Source organism: Pelobates fuscus, chromosome 10 (assembly GCF_036172605.1).
Source record: "Pelobates fuscus isolate aPelFus1 chromosome 10, aPelFus1.pri, whole genome shotgun sequence".
Lineage (NCBI taxonomy): Eukaryota > Metazoa > Chordata > Amphibia > Anura > Pelobatidae > Pelobates > Pelobates fuscus.
Window position 1 is genome coordinate 40,816,717 of NC_086326.1, and position 26,431 is coordinate 40,843,147.

Genomic DNA, 26,431 nt, shown 5'->3' on the forward strand with positions numbered 1-26,431 from the left:
TTCCATTATTACAGGCCAGGGAGATAACACAACCCAGGGTTATTTACTAAAGTGAGAATTCAGAGGCAATCTCAAACTTGCTACAGAATGTTTTCAATTTGGCTCTTTTGCCCTTAAATTTGAATTTCACTGTGATTTCTCACTTTAGTGTCTCAAGGTCTGCATCTTTACCTAGAATTTTACATTTTCTTTTAATTCTCACTTTGGTGAATAACCCTGACATGACTTTGACCTAAAATGTGAAACTCAGATTGAATTCCTGACCATTAAAACCATCCAAAATTATTCAATAAAATGAGTATTGCTGGGAATTAAACGAATTCTAGAGTGACACAAATCTGTATTCCTAACACTATTTTATGCGTTGGGGTAGAACAGGCTAAAAAAAGGTTTACTCTAACCAAAACTAGTGTTTTCTCAAATTTGAAATTCACTTTGAATTCCTGTCAGTTCTCATTTTAATGAATAATACTGTATTCTGTGCAGCAGGATCAATATCTGTATGTAGTATCCACACCAAAGTTTTTAACCCATGGCTCAGGACCCAAAGATGTGTATTCCTGACCCTAGTGTTAAAAACATATAAAGTGCATGAAGTTCAGGACCTCCATGCAGAGAGTGGAGACGCTAGACGTCCGTGCTGCACAGATCTAGGATGCACCTCTCGTGGCCGTCTGTCACTGGAGGTGTCCCTAGGCAGTAATGTAAAAAGCAGTGTTTACAGGAAAATGCCTGCAGGGACATCAAGATGTAGTTGTTTTGGTAAATATACTGTCCCTTTAACCCCTTAAGGACACATGACATGTGTGACATGTCATGATTCCCTTTTATTCCAGAAGTTTGGTCCTTAAGGGGTTAATACTCCACACGATAATAAAACCTTTTAATGCTCAATGTGAAATTTCTGTTCATACAACAGAATATGAGGTTTGTAAAGATGTGTGTGTGAAGTGATGGTCTGTAAAATGAATAATTAATGAACTGGCACTCAACTCAAATGTCAAAATATTAAACACCCTTGCAAATTATATTTGCGCTTGTAAACACATCTTAACATTAAAGGTTTCATTTTTTTTCCCTGTATGTATGTGCCACTATTTTGGATTTTTGTTTTCCCTAAAAGAATGACCATTGTCATCAATTAATTCTGTATATGGACATTCTAAAGTCCATAGGCTTTTTTTTTTTTTTTACACATGCTATTTATCACGCTTTTAATTTTTTTTCCCTCCAGGTCAGTGATGACGTGTCTCCCTTGGACCAAAAGTGGGAAAAGTTTCTATGCCAATATGTATGTATGTATATACACACACACGATATTGTATTGTTTCCATAAAGTAAAATTGCACACATCTCCACAATTCTGTATTATGCCATAGAAAGTTTTCAGGAAATTATATAAATATATGTTGTACTATACAGGAGCCCAACAGCTGTTAATATCTACAATAGGAGAGTTTAACCCCTTAAGGACACATGACATGTGTGACATGTCATGATTCCCTTTTATTCCAGAAGCTTGGTCCTTAACCCCTTAAGGACACATGACATGTGTGACATGTCATGATTCCCTTTTATTCCAGAAGTTTGGTCCTTAAGGGGTTAAGAATTACAGCTCCACTTTATACTTCAAATTGGCAGACATTATGGAATTTATATTCATAAAAGAACATTGGCACATGTAACCTAGAGGACTTGTGCCCAGCAGGAGTAATTTGGAGAGTTCTTCTACATTACAGCAGTAGGCCAGTCCTTCCTAGTATCAAGTCAGGATACACAGTATTCATTTCTTTGTGGTCTTACCCAAAATCTTCTACTCATCCACTGTATACTTCAGCATCAGTAAGATTTTTCATAGTCAATCAAAACATGACCCAACCCTCTGTATTGTGGTTATATAAAACCGTGTTGTGCAACGGACAGTAGTCTGGACACTTATTGGGATAATGGATTATCACCATAGATCCACTAGCAGAGTTAAAACCATTGCACCCAATTTCATGACACAAACTAAGACACTTTCCCATGGGATTAGAAAACGACAGCTACACTGGTAGACCTGAAAAACAAAATGTGTCTAGCTCTACATACAGTTTGTCCCATCCAACCTGCTGTATCAGAGCGTGTCATATGTGGATTTGAAATAATTAAAACAATTTTTTTTTTTTTACAGCTAACTACTTTAAGAGGAGTTGTCCAACTTCACACTGGTAAATAAAATAAGTAAAAACCCCAGTCCACCATCTCTTTTCAACCAACAGTAATTTATAACTCCTTAATATTTACAACTTTTAATATTTGTGGCAGAGGGAATGTTTAGAAATACTTTGACCACAACAAGAAACTCAAATACTGCATCTTCGTGCTATTGTCCATGAAAACATATACAGATAGCAGCTGTGTGGCACAAACTACAGCTCAGGGTGTGAGGAGTAATCGGTCTGTCTGTTCCAAAAACGCTGCTACTGCAAATGGCAATACATTTATTGTAATTAGCTGGAATTTTAATGAATTCTGTGTTGCAATGTGTACGAGGTAGATTCAGCCTTCTTCTACCAGACCTTACATGTTTTCAAGAGTTAAACTCAAGGAGTTGTCTTGTACTGCTAGAGAAACTAGCCATATAAAGCAGGCAAGGGAGCAGTACAGATCCAAGTAACAAGTAGGAAGAGTCATAGAAGACAGCTTCTCATGAATAAACCAGACACTTATAAGAAATAGAATTCCAGCACTAGCTGGAAAGAACATTAAAGCAAACTGGAAATTCCATTCACCCCTCATTGTTTTTATAAAGAAAGGCTGTGTTTCCTTTGGCAAAACCATGATATTTTAAAAGTTCTTTGTTTAGTGGAGATCAGAAATTAAAATATTGTAAAAACCGTGTAAAATAGCTCCCTATCTTTAACTTTAACATAGGGAGGGAGGAGAAGCATATATTTAGAGCAGTCTACAAAGTTAGTAAGATGGGGGAAAACCTAAATGCAGAAAGAATAGAAAAAGCACACAGACATACCTTTTTCACAGACACAAAATAGCTCTAGTATATTTGGTGAATTCAATTTAATGTTCCCCACAGGGAAAACTGCCACTTCTGATAGACAATAGAAGTCCTGGCCAGGCAGGTTATACTTAATTGGTCTAACTGTGAGGAAGTAGAGTACAGGAAGTGCAGACATGGGGCTAGGTCAGGAATATGCAAGCTTCAGCACTCCAAATGGTGTTATATGCTACATCACCCCCTATGCTTTCCCAGAATTATGGCTGTAAGCATTATGGGAGAGGTGGTCCAAAAAATTGTAAGTGCTGAATGTTGCCTACACCTGGGCTATGGTATAATTTGGAATAGTTACACAAAATTACACCAAAGCACAAGAAACACACACATACAAAAAACACACACACTTTTCTCTCGTTCCCCCCCACGCCCCCTTCTTTATTTTGAGCTTTAGACAGTGGATTTCTCGTTTTTTTTTTAAAGCATTAATCCATCACTAGCTGAAACATCACATAGTTTTTTTTGTTTTGAGGGGAAAGGTTTGTTTTGTCTTTCCTTTTCTTAAAGAATTACCAGCATTAAAAAAAAGAGCCTTTTAAAACAATACCAATGTGTAATAAAATTAACATATATAAAACCATGAAACATTGCTAAACGTTACACAACCTTTCTTAATAAAATAATTGAAAAACGTTTCATTAAAGAAAATGTGTTACTCTCATGGGATGTTGCTTGTTACATACGTTTCCAGTAAACAAACATGGATTGCACATGTAAGCATTTATCCTTGTGAATGACCATTGGTGCAAGACATTCTCCCCAGTGAACACGTGCAACACAGCTGTGAACCTTAAATTCTATGAGGTCCTCTGCTGTACACCAGCATCTCATTCTTATGGAGATTTCCCCATCGACACAACAGACCGTTCAGAAAGGAGTCATTCAGAATAGTATTTTGTGTTTTATTATACGACAACGCGTTCTGTATTAAAAAGGATGGAGGTAGGGTGTCTGTCCTGGATGACATCCCTCCTGCCCCACTCAGGCAGTTTGAGGGGACTTGAGCAAATAAAATTAAAAGACAAAAACAAAAGTATTTCCTTCTGAATTCAGGATACAATTTGCTCCTGCACAAAGGGTAAGTTTCTGGCCTTTGGGGTAAGTGGCCCTAAACCCCAAGTGAGGGGTGAACCCCTTTTATGAAGCAGTAGCAGCACCATGTGATCTGTCACAGTGAGGCCATTTAAGTCCAGGATTCCTCTGTGACTGGGACCACTCACTCATGGTTCCGGGGTGGTGTTCAGCTCTGCTGAGTTTTTTCCCTGGATGTAGATCTGGTAGCATGTCCTGTGGCCATACGCAGGTCTCTGCTTCTAGTTGGGAATGTTTCGGGGGTGGGGGTGGACGCTCTGACCTCCTGACCAGAGGAGGGGCTTGTTATTGCTGAGCAATCTGCTGAAGAAACGGAAAATGCGACAGTTAGGATAGAAGAGGCTGCAAGGTGGATCAACGCTCGCAAAATAACTAATGAAAGTAAGTTTGGAAAGGAGAATTACCGGCTGGGGCTGTGGTTCTCCTCCTCTGCTGGCTAATCTGCTTAGGATGTTCCTCTCTGACATCTGTAGCCGCACAGCCACTGGGGGAATTCTGGCAATGGTGGCTGGGAGTCTGGTAACGTCTGCTTTCATGTCACTCAGCAGTTCTTCCAATTGCTTCAACACTAAGGAAATGAAATTGTACAAAAAAAATTTGTTACTTTGCATTCATCCACCATTTCATGCAGGGATAAAAGCATACCGAATCAAAATTTGTGTCAAAGTGAAAAATGCAAGACTGACCATCTTTCAACAAGCTACTGAAAGAAGGGATATATACAGGAAGGCATTTAATAGCTTGTTTTAAACAGGACACTAAACTAAATTTAGAACGAGACCGGTTACGGTGATGTGGCACAGTGGAGTCACAAAGTAAGACATGGCAAAGGCTGTGGCATTGTACACCTGGCATTAAATCAACTGTTGCAGCAAATGGGGGAATAATCCATTATGTTTGTTTTGTATGTGTTTACCTTTGTGCAGAACAGCATTTGCTGGTTTGTTCCCTGCCATGGACTCTTTAGAGAGATGCTGGTGACTTTCAGCCAAGCATTCCACTTCGGCAAACCTGGTGTTCAGTGCCATGGAGGGGTGGGAGGGATCCTCAGACATATTTAGGTATGCAGCTCGTCTTAGCTGTTCTTCTATTACAAGTGCTTGTTCCAAAAGCTGTAAAACAAAGCAAAATGTAAATCTAAAAACTGACAGCTTCTGAAATGACATGCAGCATAATTCTATTGCTCCTACTTTCACTTTGTTTTAAATAAAGGGGAGCATATCCACAAGTAAATCTTATACTAATTCAGGAAGAGATAGAGCACATTCAGCTCTACCAAGAGACTAAAGACTTACTTTAAATCGTCGAGCCAGGAACTTGTTCTTGATTTCTAGAAAGTTCCCTCTGTTCACCTCTCCCTTGAAGGGTTCATTGAGTATGGCATAGCGTACATCATTCTGGATGTCTTGCCAACGTGCATATCCATGACTGAGAAACATTCAGGAAAATGCCAATAACAGTGACCATGTGAAGTCACTCAATCTCTATGCACAGCAAGTCACTCACCCAGCCTCAAAATTAAGTCATACAAGCACACTTCTAGCAAACTTAAAAGTCAAGCTTTAACTTTGTAAAAGACACAGCAGTACAAGAGATCCACAAAAACAAAGGATACTTTATGATTCCAGACAGGAGCCAGTAGTCATGTCTGCGGTGCCAGATTTCATAAGTCTTCTTGGTAACAGTTGCAGCTCGCTCTTCATTCTGCCATAAGGAGTGGAGCTCTGTGGGCATGGGGGATGAGGGACATTAAAAATTTCAAACAAAATTCACTGAGTGCCATCAAAATTACTGCTCTGAAAACCTGAGCAATGCCCCACACATTACATACAGGTTTACTAGGTACTGTAAAAATACAGAACTCTTTAGTGAACACACACACACGTAAATTAGTATAGAAAAAAAGAAATAGGAAAAAACAGGCAAGCCATGGATACATTTTCCAAATACTCAGACTCATCACCGGCAAACTTCTAAGTCGATGGTCCACCCAAATGCACACAATGTGTCTCCTTACCAGTAAAACCGCCGTCCGCAATGTTAAACATGAACCTCTGTTTGGAAGCCATTGCAGATGCCCTCTTTATTTTCTCCTCAGTTGGTTCTTTTGGAGTCTCTCCATTCTGTAAAGCTACTTCCTGCACATCATCTAGAGGACGAGAGAGGAAGCAGTGAGATACACAGCAGGCAGACACTTTCTAGCAACATGAGAAAACAGAAAATGAACACCAACCTTTCTTGTCATCTAAAGTGATTACTTCATCAACTTTTTCTGGTTCCACTGTAACGAGAACAAATGTATTTAGACACTTAATAAACACACAAAGAAATACACATTCAAGGATGTTGACCATGCATTACCTTTCTCAACTTTCTGATCAGTCTCCATAGGCTCAGAAGTTGGGGGCTTCTCCTTGTTCTCTGGTTCCTCTGGCTTTTCTTCGGTTGGCACCACGGGGGACTGGGACTCTGTCACAGGAGGAGTTGCCTGGAGAAGAACCAAATTTATTTGCATGCCAGGTGTAAGATGTCATTTGGTGCTCTAATGCATGAAATCAAGTGGCCTATGCACAAAACACACCTCATTACGCTCTTCAGGGGGCTTAACATCATTCTCTGTACTTTCCTCCTTGGGCACTACTTCTTCGCTCTTCGGTGCTTCCTCTGGAGAAAAATAAAATTAGGAACAATACCAGAACATACCCTTTCTCATTTGCCCCTTCCTAAAACTATGTCCTGTCATGCCTTTAAGGGAAAAGCACCTAATCTTTGGGCTGCCCTCCTAAACAGACAGGTTTACTCTGCGTCCAGCTGGAACCCCTATATCATACTGAAGATTAGGGGTGTGCAGAATTCTGCAGCTGGACATATGTCAAAAACACAATAGCATACCAAAGTCCATAGAAAAGGGACTTAAAGACAATAAATTTACCATTTGTTGCAACTGGAGCTGGTGTATTAGGCTGTGTGTCTCCAGGGGTAGACGGAGTTGGTGTTTTGGGGGAGGGAGAGTCGATCTGAATTGGCTTTTTATTCTCCTCTGCCTCAGCAAGCTCAGGCATGCTCCAGCGCCCATTCACATGTTCAAACTCTTGCACCTGGAGAGACATTGCAGGGTTAAGATGGGGATATTTCTATATAAAACAGACTAAACAAGACTCACAATCATTGTATGGTTCCTAATTTTACAAAACAAACCTAGTTGCCACGATTGTGAACTGCTCTAATGAATTGTGTCTCATTTAATCAATTCATAAGCACATAATTATAAGAATGCCTATCACAGAACAAAGAGAAACCACATATAGCAATATATTCCATTATTACAAAACCTCCTGCCTAGTATTCCCCAACATGTTTAAAGATTTCCCAAGCCCATATTCTGCAGAGGGGTCATTTGATATATGCATTTCCTTGGAACGGTCTTTTCTAACAGAAAACTCACCTTCTTACGTATGAGAGACATTACACCAATCCTGGTTAAGACATGCTGGCGAGACAGACCTTCTCTGGGAACACCATCAGCAAAGGTCTCTGCTCCATCAGCCCCTGGCTCGCAGAGATGGCGCATAAATAGGGACACATAAGCCCTAAATAAGAAAAAAGATTGTAAAATGCTTGGATGCCAAGAGATAAGATGCAGGTGTCAGAGTTAGCAAGGCTGACCAAAAGAGAATGAGAAGAAAAATGTGTGTCACAAAGTGCTATGCTCTTGGCCAGCGACTAAAGGAAAAGATCTGCAATTTGAAGGGGTGCAAATGGATTGTGTGAACTTGGGACTAAAATGTGAAGTCTTAGGAAAGAAGGAGCTAGATGAGTTTAAGCATGCGTGGGTAAGGCTATCCTAACTATAAGATAAGGCCAGGGACTAATGGAAAGTATTTAGAAAATTGGGCAGACTAGATGGGTCGAATGGTTCTTATCTGCCGTAACATTCTATGTTTCTATGAGTATTAGGAGATAGAGCATTAAGAAGGAATTGCATACAAATGTCAAAGGATGGACTTACTTGAATTCCTTCTCTGACTTGCCACGAAGGTCACGTACAAGCCACTGAGTAGTGAAGGCATCCTGAGGGGGCATTCCATAACGCATGATTGCATTCAGGAAGGCTTTCCTCTGTCTAGCATTAAAGCCCAAAACCTAAAAAATGGAGATGTAGAGAATGAAAACCATGAAAAAACCAAAACATAAGTCAACAAGATACAGGCAGCTACATCAGTAAGGAATACATCTACAAGTTAAACTAGAATAATCTAGGGGATTAAACACTTTTCCTGAAAAAAAACAAAAAACACCCCAGTGAAAGCCCCTATTTCACAAATACACCAGATTTTGTACCTCAATATTGCCGCCCACACGTGCCAGAAGTGGAGGTAGAGGCTTGTCCTTGTCATTCCGCAAACCTTTCCTGTTGGGCCGACGTGCTGCTATAAAGAGAATGGACAAGTGTACAAGAAAGAAGAGTCAGAAAGAATAGCATGGTAAACAGTGCAGAGATAAAATGGAAGAAGAGAGAACAAGGGAATGTGAACTACTAATGATGCATACCTTCTGATCTTTCATCAAAATCTTCATCTCCTTCTTCCGAAGCCACTGAGTAATCAGATTGGTTATCAGACTGATCATCCTGCCAATCTGTGAGGAGATATATAAGGAGGCAGTGGAAATCAGCTAACACAATATTAAAGTATAGATGGAATTAAGGATTTTAATAATGCAAGAACATTCACCTCGATCTTCCTGGCTGCCATCATTGTAGTTGACCTGTTTGCGTATTCTTTTGCCTTTGCCTAAATTTCGTGCAAGGTCTTCTTGCTGCTGCTCATAATGGTGCCTTAGAAGCTTCTCCCAGTAATCAGGGTCCACACTCTCTTCCTGCTTAATGATTTCACGGACCACCTCCTCTTCATCCTGGATAAAACCAAAAATTAGACTCCTTCTAGACAAAACTATTAGCCAGATCTTCTGACAGTACATGAACATCTCTACTCACTGCCATCTCCTCTTCTCGGACCACATACTGGGCCACTTTGAAGGAGCTCAGATACTCATTCATTCCTTGAATCTCTGTGTCTTCAATCTCATCCTGGTTTCTGTCCAGCAGACGAGCTATAGCCTTGTCATCGTAATGGATGACACTACCATCTTCGCCTTCCTTGATCTCACCTGAAAAAAAACCAAAAACATATTGGTTTAAACGTTAGAAGAGTCAGCAAACTGTTTTGTACTAAAATACAATTTGGATCATGGATCAGGAATCTGAAAATGTTCTGGATTGCTTACCCTCCATCTCATCCTTGAAAAGTTCCTCTGTACCAAATTTAAGAATATCATCCAGTTCCTGCTTGGACATAGAGCCAGTCTTAGAGCCAAGACCAGGTCGCACAACCAAATGAGTGAGCATCATTTTCTTCTTTGCCACTTGAGTAATCCTCTCCTCCACAGACGCACGCGTCACAAATCGATAGATCATCACTTTCTTGTTTTGCCCAATACGATGAGCTCTGCTAAAAGCCTGTATGAAAGAGGTTGTTTAGATAGTGGCAAAGGGGAAAAAATGAAGCCTGCTACAAATAAGTCAGATAGTGTTCCTCACCTGGATGTCATTATGAGGGTTCCAGTCAGAATCATAAATAATCACAGTGTCTGCAGTGGCAAGATTAATACCCAGGCCTCCAGCACGCGTGGACAGCAGGAAACAAAACTGCTGGGCTCCAGGTGCTAAGAAAGAAAAGAGCGAAAATATATATAAAAAATATGCAATTAAAGATGCACATAGCAATAAGTCCATCAGTACTACAACTAGAGACATAGAAAAGATTAAACAGGAGGCCCTGAATGGAGTTTACTCACTAACCCAAATACAGTCACAGCTTGGCAAATTTAGCCTAAATTTTCCAATTTGACACATAGATCTTGAGCCAAACATTTGAGCCAGACTTTGAAAGCAAACACTTAGGTGCCATTAGGTCACTCACCATTAAAGCGATCAATAGCCTCCTGACGCATGTTTCCGGTGATACCTCCATCTATTCGTTCATACTTATAGCCCTCATGTTCGAGAAAGTCTTCTAACAGATCCAGCATCTTTGTCATCTAGTGAAAGAGTGAGATAAATGAGGAAGGGCAGAAAAAGACCTCAAGTAAAAATTTTATATGGGCCTCAAAATTCTGCACAAAACTGAACTCCGCAGACGGTAGCATAAGGCTACAGTACATTAAGCATTATTGCACTGTGAAGTTAAACAATATGATAGATTTTTTTTTTGTAAATCAAAAGGGGGGAGGGCGGAGGCAGTTGTCTTAAGAATAAAAATATTGAAGACTGCACAAAGTGAAAACAATAATACCACTATTTTATGATAGCAAACAAGTGAATTCAACTTTATGCTGGAAAGGATGTGCTAGAGGCTTAAAGGAACACGAGAGAGTCAGGAATACAAACATGTCTTCCTAATCATATAGTGGTAAAAACACTAGCTTCCCGGTCTCTCCTTTGCCTTCCTTAAATAAGACGAAAAAAACTAAACTTTATGCCAGCACCGCATGGGCCTGCCGGTGCTGGCCACATCCCCGATCAGTGTTGACGATCTCAGCCAATCAAATGCTTTCCCATAGGAAAGCATACTTGCCGATCAGCATCTCCTCAGAGATGCATTAACTCAATGTATCTCTATGTGGAAAGTCCAGTGCAGAGCGTGGAGATGTTGAACTTTAGTGCTGCACTGACCCACAAAGCACCTCTAGTGGCAGTCTTAATGCCTCTGGAGGTGTCCCTAGGGCGCAATGTAAAAACTGCCTTTTTAACTCACCCATAAAGTTTTCCCAAAGAAGAGAGCAATAGGACGGATTAAGTGACAAAAAATAAAAAGGTAGTTTAGACAGAAAATTACATTCTCAAAGAAGTTGTACTATGGATTAAAATATTCTGATGTGAAATACTGGCAGGAATGAGGAAGTACCTGAGAGAAGATCAGCACCCTGTGTCCATCATCCTTTAGCTTACGTAGCATCTTCTGCAGAAGCAATAGCTTTCCAGCTCCCTTGATGAGGGCACCACCATCATACATCCCATTGGGCATCTTCGGTGCTTCCTACAGAAGGAAAGGACCAGATGGGTCTTATGAGTCAGATTCAAATGGATAAAAAAAAAAAAAAAAACAATGCGCATCTGCATCACAAAGTGAGGAAGGATTAAGGTACATTATCTTATACCTCTGGTGATCAATGTGTCTCCTCTTCAACAAATCAAGCATAGCAACTATGCGTGGGACAAACTAAGCAATAACCCAAAAGCACTTACCATAGCAGCTACAGGAAAGAGGTAAGGATGATTGCAGCATTTCTTTAGGTCCATCACCACATTGAGCAGAGACACCTGGTTGCCACCTCCACGGGTATTAAGAGCCTCAAAGTTTCTGGTGAGTATGAACTTGTAATATTTTCTGAGAGAGATGCAGATGACAGTCAGTGAAACGTTGGGGACAAGTGCAGTAACATGTAGAGCATGTGAAAGAAAACCGTACTCACTTCTGCATAGGACTAAGCTCCACACGCACGATTAACTCTGTCTTTGATGGCATATTTTTGAAAACATCAGCTTTCAGCCTTCTTAACATGTGAGGTCCCAGCATATCATGAAGCTTCTTAATCTGATCTTCCTTAGCAATATCTGCAAACTCCTCCAGGAAACCCTCAAGGTTGCTGTAGACAAGATGTAAGAAATGTTAAAAATAGAACCCATTCAGTATGCCATAAATTCAAACAATTCAGTCTAATAAAAAGAAAAATATATACATGTTTTAGCCTCGGTGTTCATTTTTGTTTTTACCAGTTAAGTTTTAGTCCCGCAAAAAATTAAAAACCAAAAAGATAAACTTACCTGTAACCCAGTACTGAGCCAGTGTATTCACAGCCCCAACACTCCTACTGTGAAATCATCAAACTAGAAGACTCTTGCCCAAATAAATGCACACCAAGAGTCTGGCATCTGCATGCTTTGCATGCCAGCGTTTGATGTAAAAGATTAAATTATGTCAAAGTACCTAGTGGTGATCTAAATGACAGATACTAGAGGCATGGAAATTGCAAAATGTTAGCAGTGCCATTGCTCAAAAAATATATATAAAAAAAAAAACATGTTTTCAATGGACAGAGCGTGGTCAGTATCCATCTCCCAAAATCATGAATCATGGTGTTGGTGCTCAGATTGGCTCATTATGCAAGCCCATTTAAACAGGCTCTGCCTCTAGTGGTCACAGATCATATAACAAATGAATACTGCCACTAGTGGTTACAAAGTAATATGTGGCCTACCTCCTGGATCACAAAGCATTTAAGCCATTCACCTTCATCTTCTACCTCTTGTGGTCAAATAAAATATATATTTCACCTGTCCGGTCTCTAGCAGAAACACATTATAACAGCTACCATTTACCATTAACAGATCAGAAAAGCGACAATTCCCCCTTAACATCTGCTAAAAGTGGATGCTCTATCTGGGGAGCAGAAACAGAATCCACGTTTAACGAGCACGGTTACATATCAGAACATTTCACAATGCCTAACCGGTCAGTAATAACTATCCTAAAAACAATGTTTTAGTTCTCAAGACTTGCTGTTCAACATACTTAAATCTCTCTGGTGTGAGGAAATTGAGCAGGTGAAACAGTTCCTCCAGGTTGTTCTGCAGTGGGGTTCCTGTGAGAAGAAGCTTGTGTTGCAGTGTGTATCCATTCAGAACCCTGAAAAACTGAGCAAACAACCAGAGAGAAATGAGAAAACAGGGATGGCACCTAAAACAAGATGTGTACACACACACACAATATAAATATATATATATATATATATATATATATATATATACACACACACACACTTATTTTTACCTTGGACTGATTATTCTTTAGACGATGAGCTTCATCAACCACCAGGCAGGCCCAGTCTATAGATCCAAGTACAGCCATGTCAATGGTGATCAATTCGTACGATGTAAGGAGGACATGGAACTTCACAGATGCTTCTTTCTGTGGTATACGCTCAGGTCAGAATGGCACAAAAATAAACGTTCTAGCCAAGTATTGGAATGTTATAGGTTGCTTACCTTCATACGAGAAGCTTTCTTTCCACCCCGGATGGCGTTGTCTTCAAATGAGAACTCATTTTCTCTGATGACTGCACGGCTGTCTTTGTCACCAACGTATGTGACCACGTACATATCGGGGGCCCACATTTCAAATTCACGCTCCCAATTAATAATTGTGGAGAGTGGAGCACTAACCAGGAATGGACCCTTTGAATGACCCTGAAGAAGAAAAGCACAATTGGCATCACCGGTGGCAGGACAAGCTCAAATCATAGGGGGGACATAAGGAGTTAATATTAAAGAGAAAAAAAAAAGTCTGAATGACAAGTGGCTGGGTAGATGAATAAAGGACATTGTAGTTATTCACCTCTTTATATAAGGAATACAGAAACACTGCGGTCTGAACAGTTTTGCCTAAACCCATCTCATCAGCCAGGATAGTATCTGTGCCTTGTGCCCAAGAGAAGCGCAGCCAATTGAGACCTTCCAGCTGATAAGGGTGAAGAGTGCCTCCTGTAATGTCCAAGTACTCTGGCTGACGATCATACTTCACTGTGGGCTGAGGACAAAGATGAGTGAAGTTACAGAAACTTAAGATTCACCAATCCCCCTCATTATTTAGTAACTTACATCAACAGTAGGTGTGTCAGGGGGACGTTCCAGTTTGCGATGTTTCATTTTCTTTATCTTCTTTCCAGGACGTCCTTCATCCCCACACATTAGCTCTCTGCAAGTTGGGATAGACAAAAAAAAAAAAAAAAAAAAACAAAAAAAAAAAAAAAAACTTAAAACTGTACAAAATGTAGTCAAGGAACATTTAACATACTAAAAGGAAGCTGGCCTCATGGAAACCTACCTGTGATTCCAGTAGCCTTGTTTGTACATATCAAAATCCTGAACATCAGCATCTTCTAGCTCCCAGGATGCCTGGTCATATGCCAGGTCCCTCCACTTGATCAGATAATGAACATTACCCTTCTTATCAATACTATGAATAAGTGAAAGGACAGCATTAATGGTGTTCAGATGGTCATTGCCCATAGCCCTTATGTTTTAACATAAAGACCCTCTAATCTAGATTTAGAATAGGAAACTGAATGCCTACCTATGATTTAATACACGGTGAATCATCATCCACTCTGGCTTGATTCCATAACGATAAAATTTTTCTTCCATCTCCAGATATTTAGGATCTTTGTTTTTCCTTTTACGGCTCTTTTCTTCTTCATCTACACCATAATCACCAGCGGGTGGCTCATCCATATCATTCTTCCTCTGGTAGTTACGAAACATAACCTGGCAGTGCAGCTCAAGCTAAGAAAGGAAGCCAGAGGTCAGAATGCTTTTGAGCTAAATGAGAGCAATCTGGCTAGTTAGCCTCTAATCTCTAGCTACAGATATTACTTAAGATACTTTTACACAGATGAAAAAAAAAAAAAAAAAAAAAGAAAAAACACATATATATATATATATATATATATATATATATATATATATATATAATGCATACACAATTTTACCTGGAGTTCTGTCACCCAGGAACAGTGTAGATAGGACATTCCTTGCCATTTGACAAAGAATTCTCGCTCTTGACGACCCTCTAAAGGTTTTGGGGAAGGAGTATCAGGATCCAAACTAGCTGGTCGTGGAACAGGAGTAGGGGGAGGAGGTTGCCCCCATTTCCAAATCAATATTTTTTGGATTTTACCCTTCAAAGAAGGACACTGGAAAGACATAAAAAGATAGTTATCCATCGGGAGGTAGCTAAAAAGATAGTAAAAAATTTGAAAAGTAAAGCAATACTCACAGTGCAACGCGGGCACAGCCATTCTCCATTGGGTATCTCTGGCAAAGGTGGGTTGAGACAATGGATGTGGTAGGAGGAGGGGCAGGTGTCACAACAAAGCAGCTCCCCACCATCCTTACAAACACGACAGAACTCCATGTGGTGATCTTCCTCCTCTGGATCTCCTCCACCATCATCCAAATCTTCATCACATTCTGAATTATCCTCCTTTGCTTCCCATTGAACTCCCTCTTTCTCCTAACATACAGAAAAGAGTGCCATCAGACCAAAGGGTGCGAGAGGGGATATCACCCCTCTTCAAAAACCTCCAGCTTTCTGTTACATATGAATACTTCTCTACTGGACCCAAAGCTTCTTTCAGATAGTTTAAAAAGGAACAGACACAGACACACACACACACACACACACCACGCCCCAACGTTCTCTCAACCACCTCTCCTCCCAGAGATGGCTTTACACATATTATGTGTGTCTCAGTTCATGGACCGGCCGCCATGCTCTCTCACACACTTCCTTCACTTACACAGTGTGGGCAACTCCATTTGCCCTCTGGAGCCTTGTCCATGTCAGGATCCAGACAAACCATATGATAAGCACGAGGGCAGGTATCACATAAGATGATCTCTCCACCCTGTTGGCACACCTCACAGTAGTCTTGATGATCTGTTTCATATCCATCCCCGCCTCCTCCTTGTGTTTCCTCCTCACCTGTAAGAAGAGCATTTCAGCATAAGACCAACAATGATTTCTGAACCCTAGTAGAACATAGGTACTATATTTTTTAGTGTTCTAACCTTTCTTCTTCTTCTTGCTGGCTCTTAGTCTCTTTCGGCTACGGCTGCTTTTACTGGTGGACCCATCAGATACAGACAGGCTGTTCATGCTGCCTTCATCATAATCAGACTCCACTTCAAGATCATCCTCTTCACTCTAAGAGGAAGAAGCAACAGTTTATTAGGCCAATATATCCATATATGAAACATATACCCTTCATTTTCTAGACAATCATCAGCTGCTTACCGAAGAACGTTTGCGTTTTGAACCAAAACCACCGAGCTTAATTTTTAGTGGAGCCACTTTCTTGGCTTTTGGTTTCTTCACTTCTGCTGGTTTGACAGTCTTTGGTTTTTTCCTGGCATTGGGCCCTAAGAGAAAATAAACAAGCTTGATTGCTAAACTAGTTAACACAGCTCATGTCCAGCCAGTGTTACCAAGAACAGCACTCTAAACGCTACTCCACTAAACCCTCCTTAAAACACAAAGTGTGTTGGCTGACCTTTGCCTTCCTTAGTCTTTGCTTTACGAAGGGGAACTTCAGGAGGTGGTGGAGGGGGGGGTGCAACTACTTCATTCGTTGCCACCATACTTTCTACTACCGCCACAGCTGCAGCCGCAGCTGCTGCCACAGAAGCTCCTGAGATGCCCTTCAGGGGGTTATTGGTACTGAATTCTCTCCATTTAGCTCCTAAGACCATCATCATCTTGGAGACTGCAATCTTTGGATTCTTGGCTGCAATGAGAGGTCTGAAAAGAAAGGGAAAGATTTTTAAATGCAGAGAAGATAAACGTATTACAATTTTGCAAATTGTAGAACAGGAGCATACCTGACAAACTGACTGAAAGCCTTGTAGTTGGTCAGTGTACGATAATCGTCCTCCGTGAACACATGGTCGATATCTTCCATACCCCAATCTTCTAGAAGCTGACCAGAAGATTTGGGTTCCTTTGACAAAGGAGAGAGATGTAAATTCCATGACAGTATTATTGAACGATTCCCCAAATCTGAGCAGAACTGTAAGTCATTTTGAGGTTTTCATAGGTCACTGTGGGTGATTCTCAAGGGTCTTGGTATGGTCCACCTATAGGAGTATTTACTATGTGGGTTAATGGCCATTTTGGGAAATATCTAGTGTTTTGGCACAGTTCCCAGTCTAAATGTAGCAAATAGCAACACAAGTCACCCTTAACACTAACCTTGGAGTCGTCATCCTCATCATCTTCTTCCTCTCGCTTCACCTTGGTTTTCTTTTCCTTCTTCTGTCCCAGCTTCTTCTTCTTCTTCTTGCCAGGGGTGTAATCACTGCCTTCACTATCTGAACGAACAGGTCCTCCATCATCTTCACCAAAATCATTGGCTTCCCCTGAGCTATCATCCACTTCCTAACAGATAAAGTAATGAGTCAAGATCCCAATAAAGACATGCTGACACGCTCTACACCAAGCAAATCATGGGAACCCCACCAACAGAATCCCTCCAAAAAAAAAAAAGTAAAAAACCCCCAAAACAATGGCATGCTGAGCCCTACAAGCCCCCCAACCCCTACCAATACAGCATTATCCACAGCACAAGCCCCAGTGTGGGCTACGTATTCTGATGCTTAACCCATTTCTGCTCACCTTTTTTTGTCTCTTTCCTTTGGGGGTCTTAGATTCTTTTGTTTTTTTGGGTTTCTTCTTTTTCTTTATTTTGGGAGTTTCCACCTCTGAGAGATCATCATCCAGATCATCATCATCTGAAAGTAAAGGATACAGTCACAGTGACATCTGACAGGGTGCACCCCTAAGCACTGGAGAGTCATGACAAGAGACACAAATGGATGACACAGTTCTCTTCTGTTCACTCAGACTTCTAGAAATGCACAGGCATTTGAACTGCCTGTCCCATACAGAACAACAGGAAATTTGGTCAGGCTAACAATTATTCACTAGAGTGTGGATTTCCAGTAATTGAAAGCAAATGTTATTGTGACATGCAACTAACTTTACAAATAAAATATAAGTTTTTCATTTTTGCTTACTGTGCAATTGGGGGGGGGGGGGGGGGAGGGGGGAAGAGTCGTTGATGGTTATCTACTAAAGTGTGAATTTGTAGACTGTTGTGAATTCAAACTGAATTTACAATTCTAGAACAATATGGTTATCGGACTTGTAGAATTGTTCAAATTTGGTTATTTTTTACTTTAATTTGAAATTCGCTTTGCATTCCCAACATTTCTCACTTTACTAAATAGCCATGGCCCCTGACTGTGCATAAGACAAGGCCTTTTTCTCTGGAGATCATGTTCAGATACAAGGGGAATGCAGAGGGATCACCAAGTATGTAAGGAAAAACCATGCCTAGATCTTAGCCTGAATGTAAGAGAAGACCACAAAAGGTAAGTGGCGACAGTGCACAGGGTCTCGGCCTTCAGGGAAGCTAATCATGTGCAAGGCCTGCAGGAGTCATAACAAATCCAGTGCATGAGAACAAAAGCCGAGACACATGGCAGAAACAGCAACCCACATGGGGGGAGGGGCAGATCACAGAGTGAAAAGAAGGAAACAAAGCAGACTGACACAAGCACAGATAGAATGATGGGTCATTTTTAGATAACAAATGACAGGAAGAGAGAGACAGAGGCAATCATACACAGGGGACAACAGAGACAGACGTACAGGGACAGAAGGACAGGCACACACAGCAACAAGGGCAGAAACTAGGATTCCCCAGGAGTTTAAGGGTAGGGAGGGGGGAGGCCCAGATCTGGAGAGAGAGCACGAGGAGTGGGAGGGAAAGTGTTTCGCTACACGCCCACAATGCACACGCACATCTCAGAGCAGGAGGGGGAGCTTTTGTTTCTTTAGGACAGGACAGTTAATGGCTGCTTTACTTTACACTTTGACAAGATGGCAGCACCCCAAAGACAACACACAAGGAGCCTTCATATACCACAGGAACAGGCCAATGTACTGTCTGCGCTCTACAATTAAAAGTCTGAAGCATTATGGCAGATATAAAATCTGTCTCTTTAATCCCAATAAATGTGTAGTCCTCTCCATAAAACCATTAGTCATCTTATGACAGAAATTAGCATCAGAGCAGATAAGATGCACATATAGGTATTGTATTTTTAACTAGTACAACATTGTCATAAAATACCCACCTAAAGACAAGTGCCGCACAGCCTACCTACTATATTCCTGCCAATGTTCAAAGTTACTATTTGCTTTAAAAAAAAAAAAAAAAAGTGAGGCCTCTCACATGCCCTAGCTGTGATTCTGCAGTCTCAGAGATGGACAGCAGACAGACCATAGACTGTTATTTGATTTCAAAAAGACACCCTCAACTCCATATTTTACAGACAGCAGAGGGATAGAGTAGGCCCAATCTAGGTGCATATACAACATGCTGTCATTGCAGTCTCTAAGCAGAGACAGATTTCAGTTTATACAGATTATTGTGACCAATTGCAAACAAAGAAAAAGACCTAACCTTAATTTTTCCCCGAAAACAAAAAGCCACAATCTGTTCGATCTTAGACAGCCTTCCTAACACTAGGATAAGCATCAAGCATGTACCAAATGTTTGATAAATCCAACCTGCCACAGTCGAGAACAGAAAAGGTTTATACAAAATGTATATCTGATATCCCTATGACCTGGATTCTAAATCCCATTCCCAATCCTGCAATGTAGAACCAAAACCCCAGCATGACATAAGTCACCAACATACTTGATGACATTAAAGGTTAGAAATATGGATCAAAGCATAATTTGTAAGTAAAATGGAGCATCAAACTTCATGTAAGAACCATGATTTAATCAACCAATAACCAACCCCACTGCAGAGTGGAAAACGGCAAACACATAAGGTAACCCTTTCAAAGTTAGCAGCAGAATGAAGACAACATTTCAATTTTTTGCTGATAAATTGGACCACAACAGCACAGGTTCATTTAGAACTTTCGTAGGATATGAGGTAGCGAGGCAGCTAAAAGTAAGAATTTAAAGATTTTGCATTTGAGTCCTGAGTTGAGGTTTGTGATTAAAACCAATGAAACACTTAAGTCCTTTTTTTTTAGTAGTATATATACAAATAGCTGAACATCCAAGCACCAGAACCACTACAGTGAGTGGTAGCAGTTTGGTCCCAGAATCAGCTGGTCGCTCCAAGCCTCTGAGCTAAACCCTGCACACCTGGGCTGAACTATGAGATTCCAGATGCAAGAAGATGCAGGAACTGGAACCCCTTTTGGCACCTGATACGAAGTCAACTGTTTGAACCAGGGCACCAAAACCAACACAACATACTGTAGTTATGGTTCTCGGAGTGTTCCTTTAATAAAATGCCAATTAATCAGCTTAATCTTTAGAAACAATGTGGGCACAGCTTTCCCATTGTGATATATTTATTGCATATTATGTAAACCCATCAGAACATTTCTAGTAATAACTTGTAATTGAAAATCTACCTAAAAAAAAGGTTAGGATTTGAGGATTTTAAAGAAAAACAACAGAGCCACTGATTATTTTTCCTGATTTAAAGTAGGAAAATAATGTAAGCCTGACCTGTCATTTATTTACAAGCTTGTGGAAGTTGGAAAACAAACCAGTCAAAAAAAGGCACTAAAGGGCAATATAAAAATAAAGTGAGACAGTTAAAGTGTGCATGATCCAGGAAGTACAGACATCCGATTAATTTAAAATACAAAATAAAAAGAGTTATAACTTTGTCACCAACATGCAAAGCGGCAATACAGGGCCAAAGCAAAATTAGAGCAACTTTAGGATTCGTACACTGAAAGGATTTTTATAATAAGCATACTTTTTTTTTTAGTGTCCTCTTAAGATTGCTGCTGTGCATAAGTTCTCATTCTCTTGTTAGATATTTTTTTAATACAACTGATGTCATTCTACATCATTTTAAGAGTGGAAATTCAAATGAGTTCGTATTCAGCTTACAGTCTGCCTTCTATATAAGCAGCACAGGAGTAGGAATATATAGTAAGGTCTATAGACTAAGCTCATTTGAGCAGGGTCCTCTTCAACCTATCGTTCCTATAAGTTTTCTTGTAATTGTCCTATTTATAGTTAAATCCCCCTCTCATAATATTGTAAAGCGGTACGGAATCTGTTGGCGCTACATATAAATGGCAATAATAATAAATAATAATAATGTTATGAAATGCTATGCAGTTATATTAATGCAAACGAAATCCACAGCCTCCCCCATACCCCAAAACTAACACTCATCTACAAAAGATCTACCTAGCTAATAAATTGGGGGGAGAGCACTGATACTCCTAAATATATACAGACATTTTATTTAGTGTGCTAGGAGAAGATAGATAAATATCAATTTCGTAAGCATTGATGCTACACACAAATTATAGAATTATATTGAATTACTTGAGCAGTTCTGAATCATTAGTGTAACTATCCTGTCTCAGTGCTGTTACTGCAGCTGGAAACCCTTATTGCTACCATGTGCTTTAATTGTGTGTTACTGTATTTACAAGGGATTTATAAGTTCCTTTCTGGGGTAAGGAACCCCTGTTGGAGATTTGTTGGGAGGGAAATGGGTCCAAAGGTCCAAATTCTGCCAGTCTTACGAGGGAGCAAGTGGTCTGTGTGGACTAACAATCGTTTTCTCTGCTCCCAATTCAGAAAACACTGATACAGCCTGAGGGCCACTGTAAATAAAGTTATATTCCTGTTTACGGTTCCTGTTTTTGCACTTTGGAGGTGGAGCAGAGATCTGTGCATCTGAAATAAGAAAACTTCTGTGTACCCTCTCAGAAGGCACTAGTAAACATGGAGATAATATCCCTGCACCCATATCCTATTAGAATGATCTACAAAGCTCCCCCACCCGTAGTTCGGAATCTCCTGTTCCTTTAGAAAAGACCACCAGAAGATGATGTAGGTGCATGGGCACAGATGAAACATTTTTGACCCTGTAGCAGCTGCACCACTAGCAACACCTAGTACATAAAGCATAGACTTTCTGTGTGTTATACGATATAACTGCTACTAAAATCAGTTTATTGATCCGTTTTAAGACTTGTAATAAGAGTACACTGGGCACCATTACACATCTCTGCATTTATATTCCTTTAGTCACAGCGCCACTCAATACATGGCAGCAAGCAAACAATCTGGCACTTCCTACCTTGGTGGAGGCTGCTGTTCAGCATTACTTCAATTTCTCCTTCGCTGCCTGGCGAGGAAGCCATATTAAGAAATCAAGTGGCACAGGGTAGTGACAAGCACAGGAAAGAGGACTCCAATGATCAGTGCGTAGTGCCAGGGAGAGGGCTGCAATGAGAATACAAGGTTGTCAATCTAGAATGTCACAGTCATGAGCTAGCGTAATAACCACTGGACTGTCAGCCATCCTCAAACCCTCCCTACCCCCACAATGCATGGGGGAGGAGTATTTACAAACCTCACCAGGAGGTAAAAATCCCCTGGCATTACTGTGCAGGCTCATCACTGAATTCAATAGCCTAAAATGTGGGGAAAATGTAAACAAACCTAGCTCGTGGGCAAGTTTCAATAGACTCTAGGTAAAATATAAGGACTTTACCTTCACAGATGGGCTGAGGTGAACAGAACTACTAACATAATATGCTGGTGTGTTCAGCGTCTTAAGAATAGACCCCAGGCATGTGAGCCAGGCCTTCTATATCCAACAATAAATTATGTAAAACCATTTATAGCACCTCAAGAACTCCCCCCGTGTTTGCTGTATCTTAGCCAAGAAAAGCAATATTGTGTGAATGCCATGTGAATATTATATAGATTTAAGACGTAGAACTGGTTTAAAACTACATGATCAAATATCACATTTGCATAGTGGTGTATTGTAGAATATATGTACACAAATGAGAATCTCCTCCAGCAGCTAGGTATTCAAGGTAATTAAAACATAAATTAACAAAAAATTGTGATAGAATATAGGGGTAGAGAATGTTTAGGATTATGCTGCGTCTTTGTAAACATAGTAATTAAAGTAAATCAGTAATTATATAGTGCCAGCAAACGTTCCTATGTGGCATTGAAGGGGAATCAGGCTAGATTAGAATATTACGCGATAAAGTACCTGACTGAGGTTACCAATCTATGGGGGTCAATTAGTCTGGAGTTTGTTTCCTGTGAGAGTTTCAGACCCTATTTTGTGGGGTTCGAACTACGAATAAAGCAACTCTATGAGGGTTAATGTATCATGGCAAGATGATACACTGTATCTACATAGGGAATGTCAACATATATGGAGGACAAAAACATTCTTAATATAAGGAGGAATTGTCATGGATTGGAGATGACGCAGCATCCATATATATACAATGCACCTGCATTGTTCGTTTACAAACTACTTAAAGTTTGAATGTCCATAGATAGAAAATCACGTGGAATCTGTAGATGTCATGGGTATCTACAGAAGTAATGTGTGCCACTCAATACATGGCAGCAACCAGTACTTGGGTATTTATATACTCAACAGCTGATCACAAAAGGTGTTAATTTACCTGGACAATAGGGTACAAGTTATAGGGGGTAACATCTATATAATCTATGCTGCAACTGAACAGATTATTACACTAGATCTTCATGGGGTTAGAGGGCAATTCCATAGGTTAAGGTGTATCTAAAAGTGCTTGGATAGGTGACTTCAGGGTATTTATTTATGTGTCTGGAAGCCGAAGTTCCAGCATATGTGTTACAGGGTTGTGGGGATAAAGCAGAGAAGCAGGAAGTTACAGGATATCTGGGTTATAGATGAACATTTAATGGGCAAGGCCTTTTGGGAAAAGAGTTGAAATGAGTATACAAAGAGTAATTTATGGAAAAGGGGGCTTACATGCCTTTGTAGGATAAAACAAGGTGTATACTGGGGCTAAGAAGCCGACATACAAGTTATATGGTTTTTATAGAGATGTGTATATAGGGGGTTAAAGCGTGTCTTTTGTAGGTTCAGGATAGCGTGTAAATATTGGGTTTAAGGGATCTATAGTGGCACCTTACTACAGTTAATAAGTTCAGGAATTATGGGATAAAATGTATCTATTGGAGTTGTGTATTCAGGGAAAATGTAGTAAGGTGCCACTATAGGAGAGTATGAGTAGTGGATAACGTGCATCTATACAGATAGGGAGTTACACGGTGTATTCAGGGGTCAAGGAGCCTGGGTGGGTGTTAAACAGTATATTTAAGAGTTACAGAGCCAGTGTGGTGGTTACATAGTGTATTTAGGGGTTAGAGAACCATGTGGGGTTACAGGATGTATTTAGAGGTTCAAAGAAACGGTGTGGGAGTTACAATACTTGAAGGTTAAAGAGCTGTAGTGGGGTTACAGGATGTATTTAGGGGTAGCTAAGGCGGCGTGGGGGTTGATGAGCTTCTGTGGGTATTATAAGGTGAATTTAGGGACTCACGGGAACTGGTGTGTGGTTTATACTACTTAAAGGTCAATGAGCTGGTTAGGGGTTACACAGGATATTTAGGGGTTGAGAAGCCTGTGTGTGGGTTACAGTGTGTATTTAGGGATCGAAGACCATATGAATGGTATTTGAGGGTTAAGAAGTGGGTGCAGGGGTTACACAGTATATTTAGTAGTCAAGGACCTGATGTGTGGTATTTTGGGGTTATGTAGCCTGTGTGTGGGAGTTACACAGTATATTTAGGGGTTGCAGTGCCGGTGTGAGGGTTACAAGGTGCATTTATGGGTCAAGGACACAGTATGAGCTATTTAGAGTAGTATTTGGGGGTTCAGGAGTGTGTTTAAGGGTTGATAAGTCAGTGCGGGGGTATATATGGGGTTAAATACCTGGTGTGGGGTATATATGGGGTTAAATACCCGGTGTAGGGTATATATGGGGTTAAATACCAGTAAATATCCCGGTGTTTCAGGGCTGAGGTCCCTCGGCAGGGTATATAGGGGTTAAGGAGCCGGTGTGTGGGTTTATACGGTTTATTTCGGGGTATTTAGCCGGTGTGGGGTATTTAGGGCAGTATTCGGGTTTATGTGGGGGTGAGGTCCCTGGGTAGGGGTATTTAGGGCAGTATTCGGGTTTATGTGGGGGTGAGGTCCCTGGGTAGGGGTATTTAGGGCAGTATTCGGGTTTATGTGGGGGTGAGTTCCCTGGGTAGGGGTATTTAGGGCAGTATTCAGTTTATGTGGGGGTGAGGTTCCTGGGTTGGGGTATTTCGGGTTAGGGAGCCGGTATGTGGGGGTGAGGTCCCTGGGTATGGGGTATTTCGGGTTGGGGAGCCGGTATGTGGGGGTAAGGTTCCTGGGTTGGGGTATTTCGGGTTAGGGAGCCGGTATGTGGGGGTAAGGTCCCTGGGTAGGGGTATTTCGGGTTGGGGAGCCGGTATGTGGGGGGTAAGGTCCCTGGGTTGGGGTATTTCGGGTTGGGGAGCCGGTATGTGGGGGGTAAGGTCCCTGGGTTGGGGTATTTCGGGTTGGGGAGCCGGTATGTGGGGGGTAAGGTCCCTGGGTTGGGGTATTTCGGGTTAGGGAGCCGGTATGTGGGGGTAAGGTCCCTGGGTTGGGGTATTTCGGGTTAGGGAGCCGGTATGTGGGGGTGAGGTCCCTGGGTAGGGGTATTTCGGGTTAGGGAGCCGGTATGTGGGGGGTAAGGTTCCTGGGTAGGGGTATTTCGGGTTAGGGAGCCGGTATGTGGGGGTAAGGTCCCTGGGTTGGGGTATTTCGGGTTAGGGAGCCGGTATGTGGGGGTGAGGTCCCTGGGTTGGGGTATTTCGGGTTGGGGAGCCGGTATGTGGGGGGTAAGGTTCCTGGGTTGGGGTATTTCGGGTTAGGGAGCCGGTATGTGGCGGTGAGGTCCGCGGGTAGGGCTGTCGGGGTCAGTAATACGCACACTGACCGGGATCCGTCCAACTCTCGCACGGTAGGTCCCTGGGTCGCGCGGACAGTTCACGGCTCGCTGGCTCCCTCGGTCTCGCGCGGTGGATCCTCCCGCTCCTGGACACCGGCAGTGATGGTGGAGACTCCGCCCCTTCCCTGGGCCCGCCCCGTTACCAGGGTGACCAGTGCGTTACCCTGGAGACGGGCGGCCGGCCATCCCATAATAACCTCAGCGAGCCGGCCATCCCATAATAACCCCAGGCTCGCCATCCCATAATAACCTGAATGAGCCTGACATCCCATAGCAACAGGAGGGAGCCTGACATCCCATAATAACCCTGACATCCCACAGTAGCAGGAGGGAGCCTGACATCCCATAATAACCAGAGGGAGAATGGCATCCCATAATAACAACAGAAAGAAATCACCTCAGCATCCCATAATATGCCCCCATACCTGAACTACCTCAATATCCCATAATATGCCCCCATACCTGAACTACCTCAATATCCCATAATATGCCCCCATACCTGAACTACCTCAATATCCCATAATATGCCCCCATACCTGAACTACCTCAATATCCCATAATATGCCCTCATACCTGAACTACCTCAATATCCCATAATATGCCCCTATACCTGAACTATCTCAATATCCCATAATATGCCCCCATACATGAACTACCTCAATATCCCATAATATGCCCCCATACCTGAACTACCTCAATATCCCATAATATGCCCCCATACCTGAACT

The 26,431-nt window shown here is 41.4% G+C and overlaps 1 protein-coding gene and 1 non-coding gene across 4 annotated transcripts; both read right to left on the bottom strand.

The window, feature by feature from the left end:
• Positions 1-3,936: 3,936 nt before the first annotated feature.
• CHD4 (chromodomain helicase DNA binding protein 4) lies at positions 3,937-25,833 on the bottom strand. Of its 3 annotated transcripts, none has more exons than XM_063434268.1 (40): positions 25,692-25,833; positions 21,974-22,119; positions 17,439-17,555; positions 17,017-17,204; positions 16,647-16,765; positions 16,319-16,566; positions 16,063-16,187; positions 15,837-15,972; positions 15,566-15,750; positions 15,043-15,279; positions 14,756-14,959; positions 14,341-14,549; positions 14,092-14,223; positions 13,866-13,962; positions 13,603-13,794; positions 13,254-13,454; positions 13,039-13,176; positions 12,781-12,902; positions 11,681-11,854; positions 11,454-11,595; positions 11,113-11,244; positions 10,129-10,246; positions 9,747-9,871; positions 9,434-9,665; positions 9,144-9,316; positions 8,881-9,061; positions 8,699-8,785; positions 8,489-8,577; positions 8,157-8,290; positions 7,593-7,737; positions 7,080-7,245; positions 6,729-6,811; positions 6,509-6,635; positions 6,381-6,428; positions 6,165-6,296; positions 5,763-5,871; positions 5,443-5,575; positions 5,064-5,259; positions 4,552-4,715; positions 3,937-4,450 (listed from the first exon to the last, which is right to left on the bottom strand). In XM_063434268.1, the coding sequence occupies exons 2-40, from the start codon at positions 22,035-22,037 to the stop codon at positions 4,433-4,435; spliced, it is 5,622 nt and encodes a 1,873-aa protein (XP_063290338.1). In that variant the 5' UTR covers positions 22,038-22,119; positions 25,692-25,833; the 3' UTR covers positions 3,937-4,432. The 3 variants fall into 3 exon arrangements, with proteins under 3 accessions (XP_063290338.1, XP_063290339.1, XP_063290340.1); XM_063434269.1 differs by having other exon boundaries at positions 17,017-17,202; positions 17,440-17,555; positions 25,686-25,833; XM_063434270.1 differs by having other exon boundaries at positions 3,937-4,447; positions 25,686-25,833.
• Positions 6,878-7,016, bottom strand: LOC134575951 (small Cajal body-specific RNA 11). Its single transcript, XR_010085794.1, has one exon. It is a non-coding gene; the product is annotated as a small Cajal body-specific RNA 11 (non-coding RNA).
• Positions 25,834-26,431: the final 598 nt, after the last annotated feature.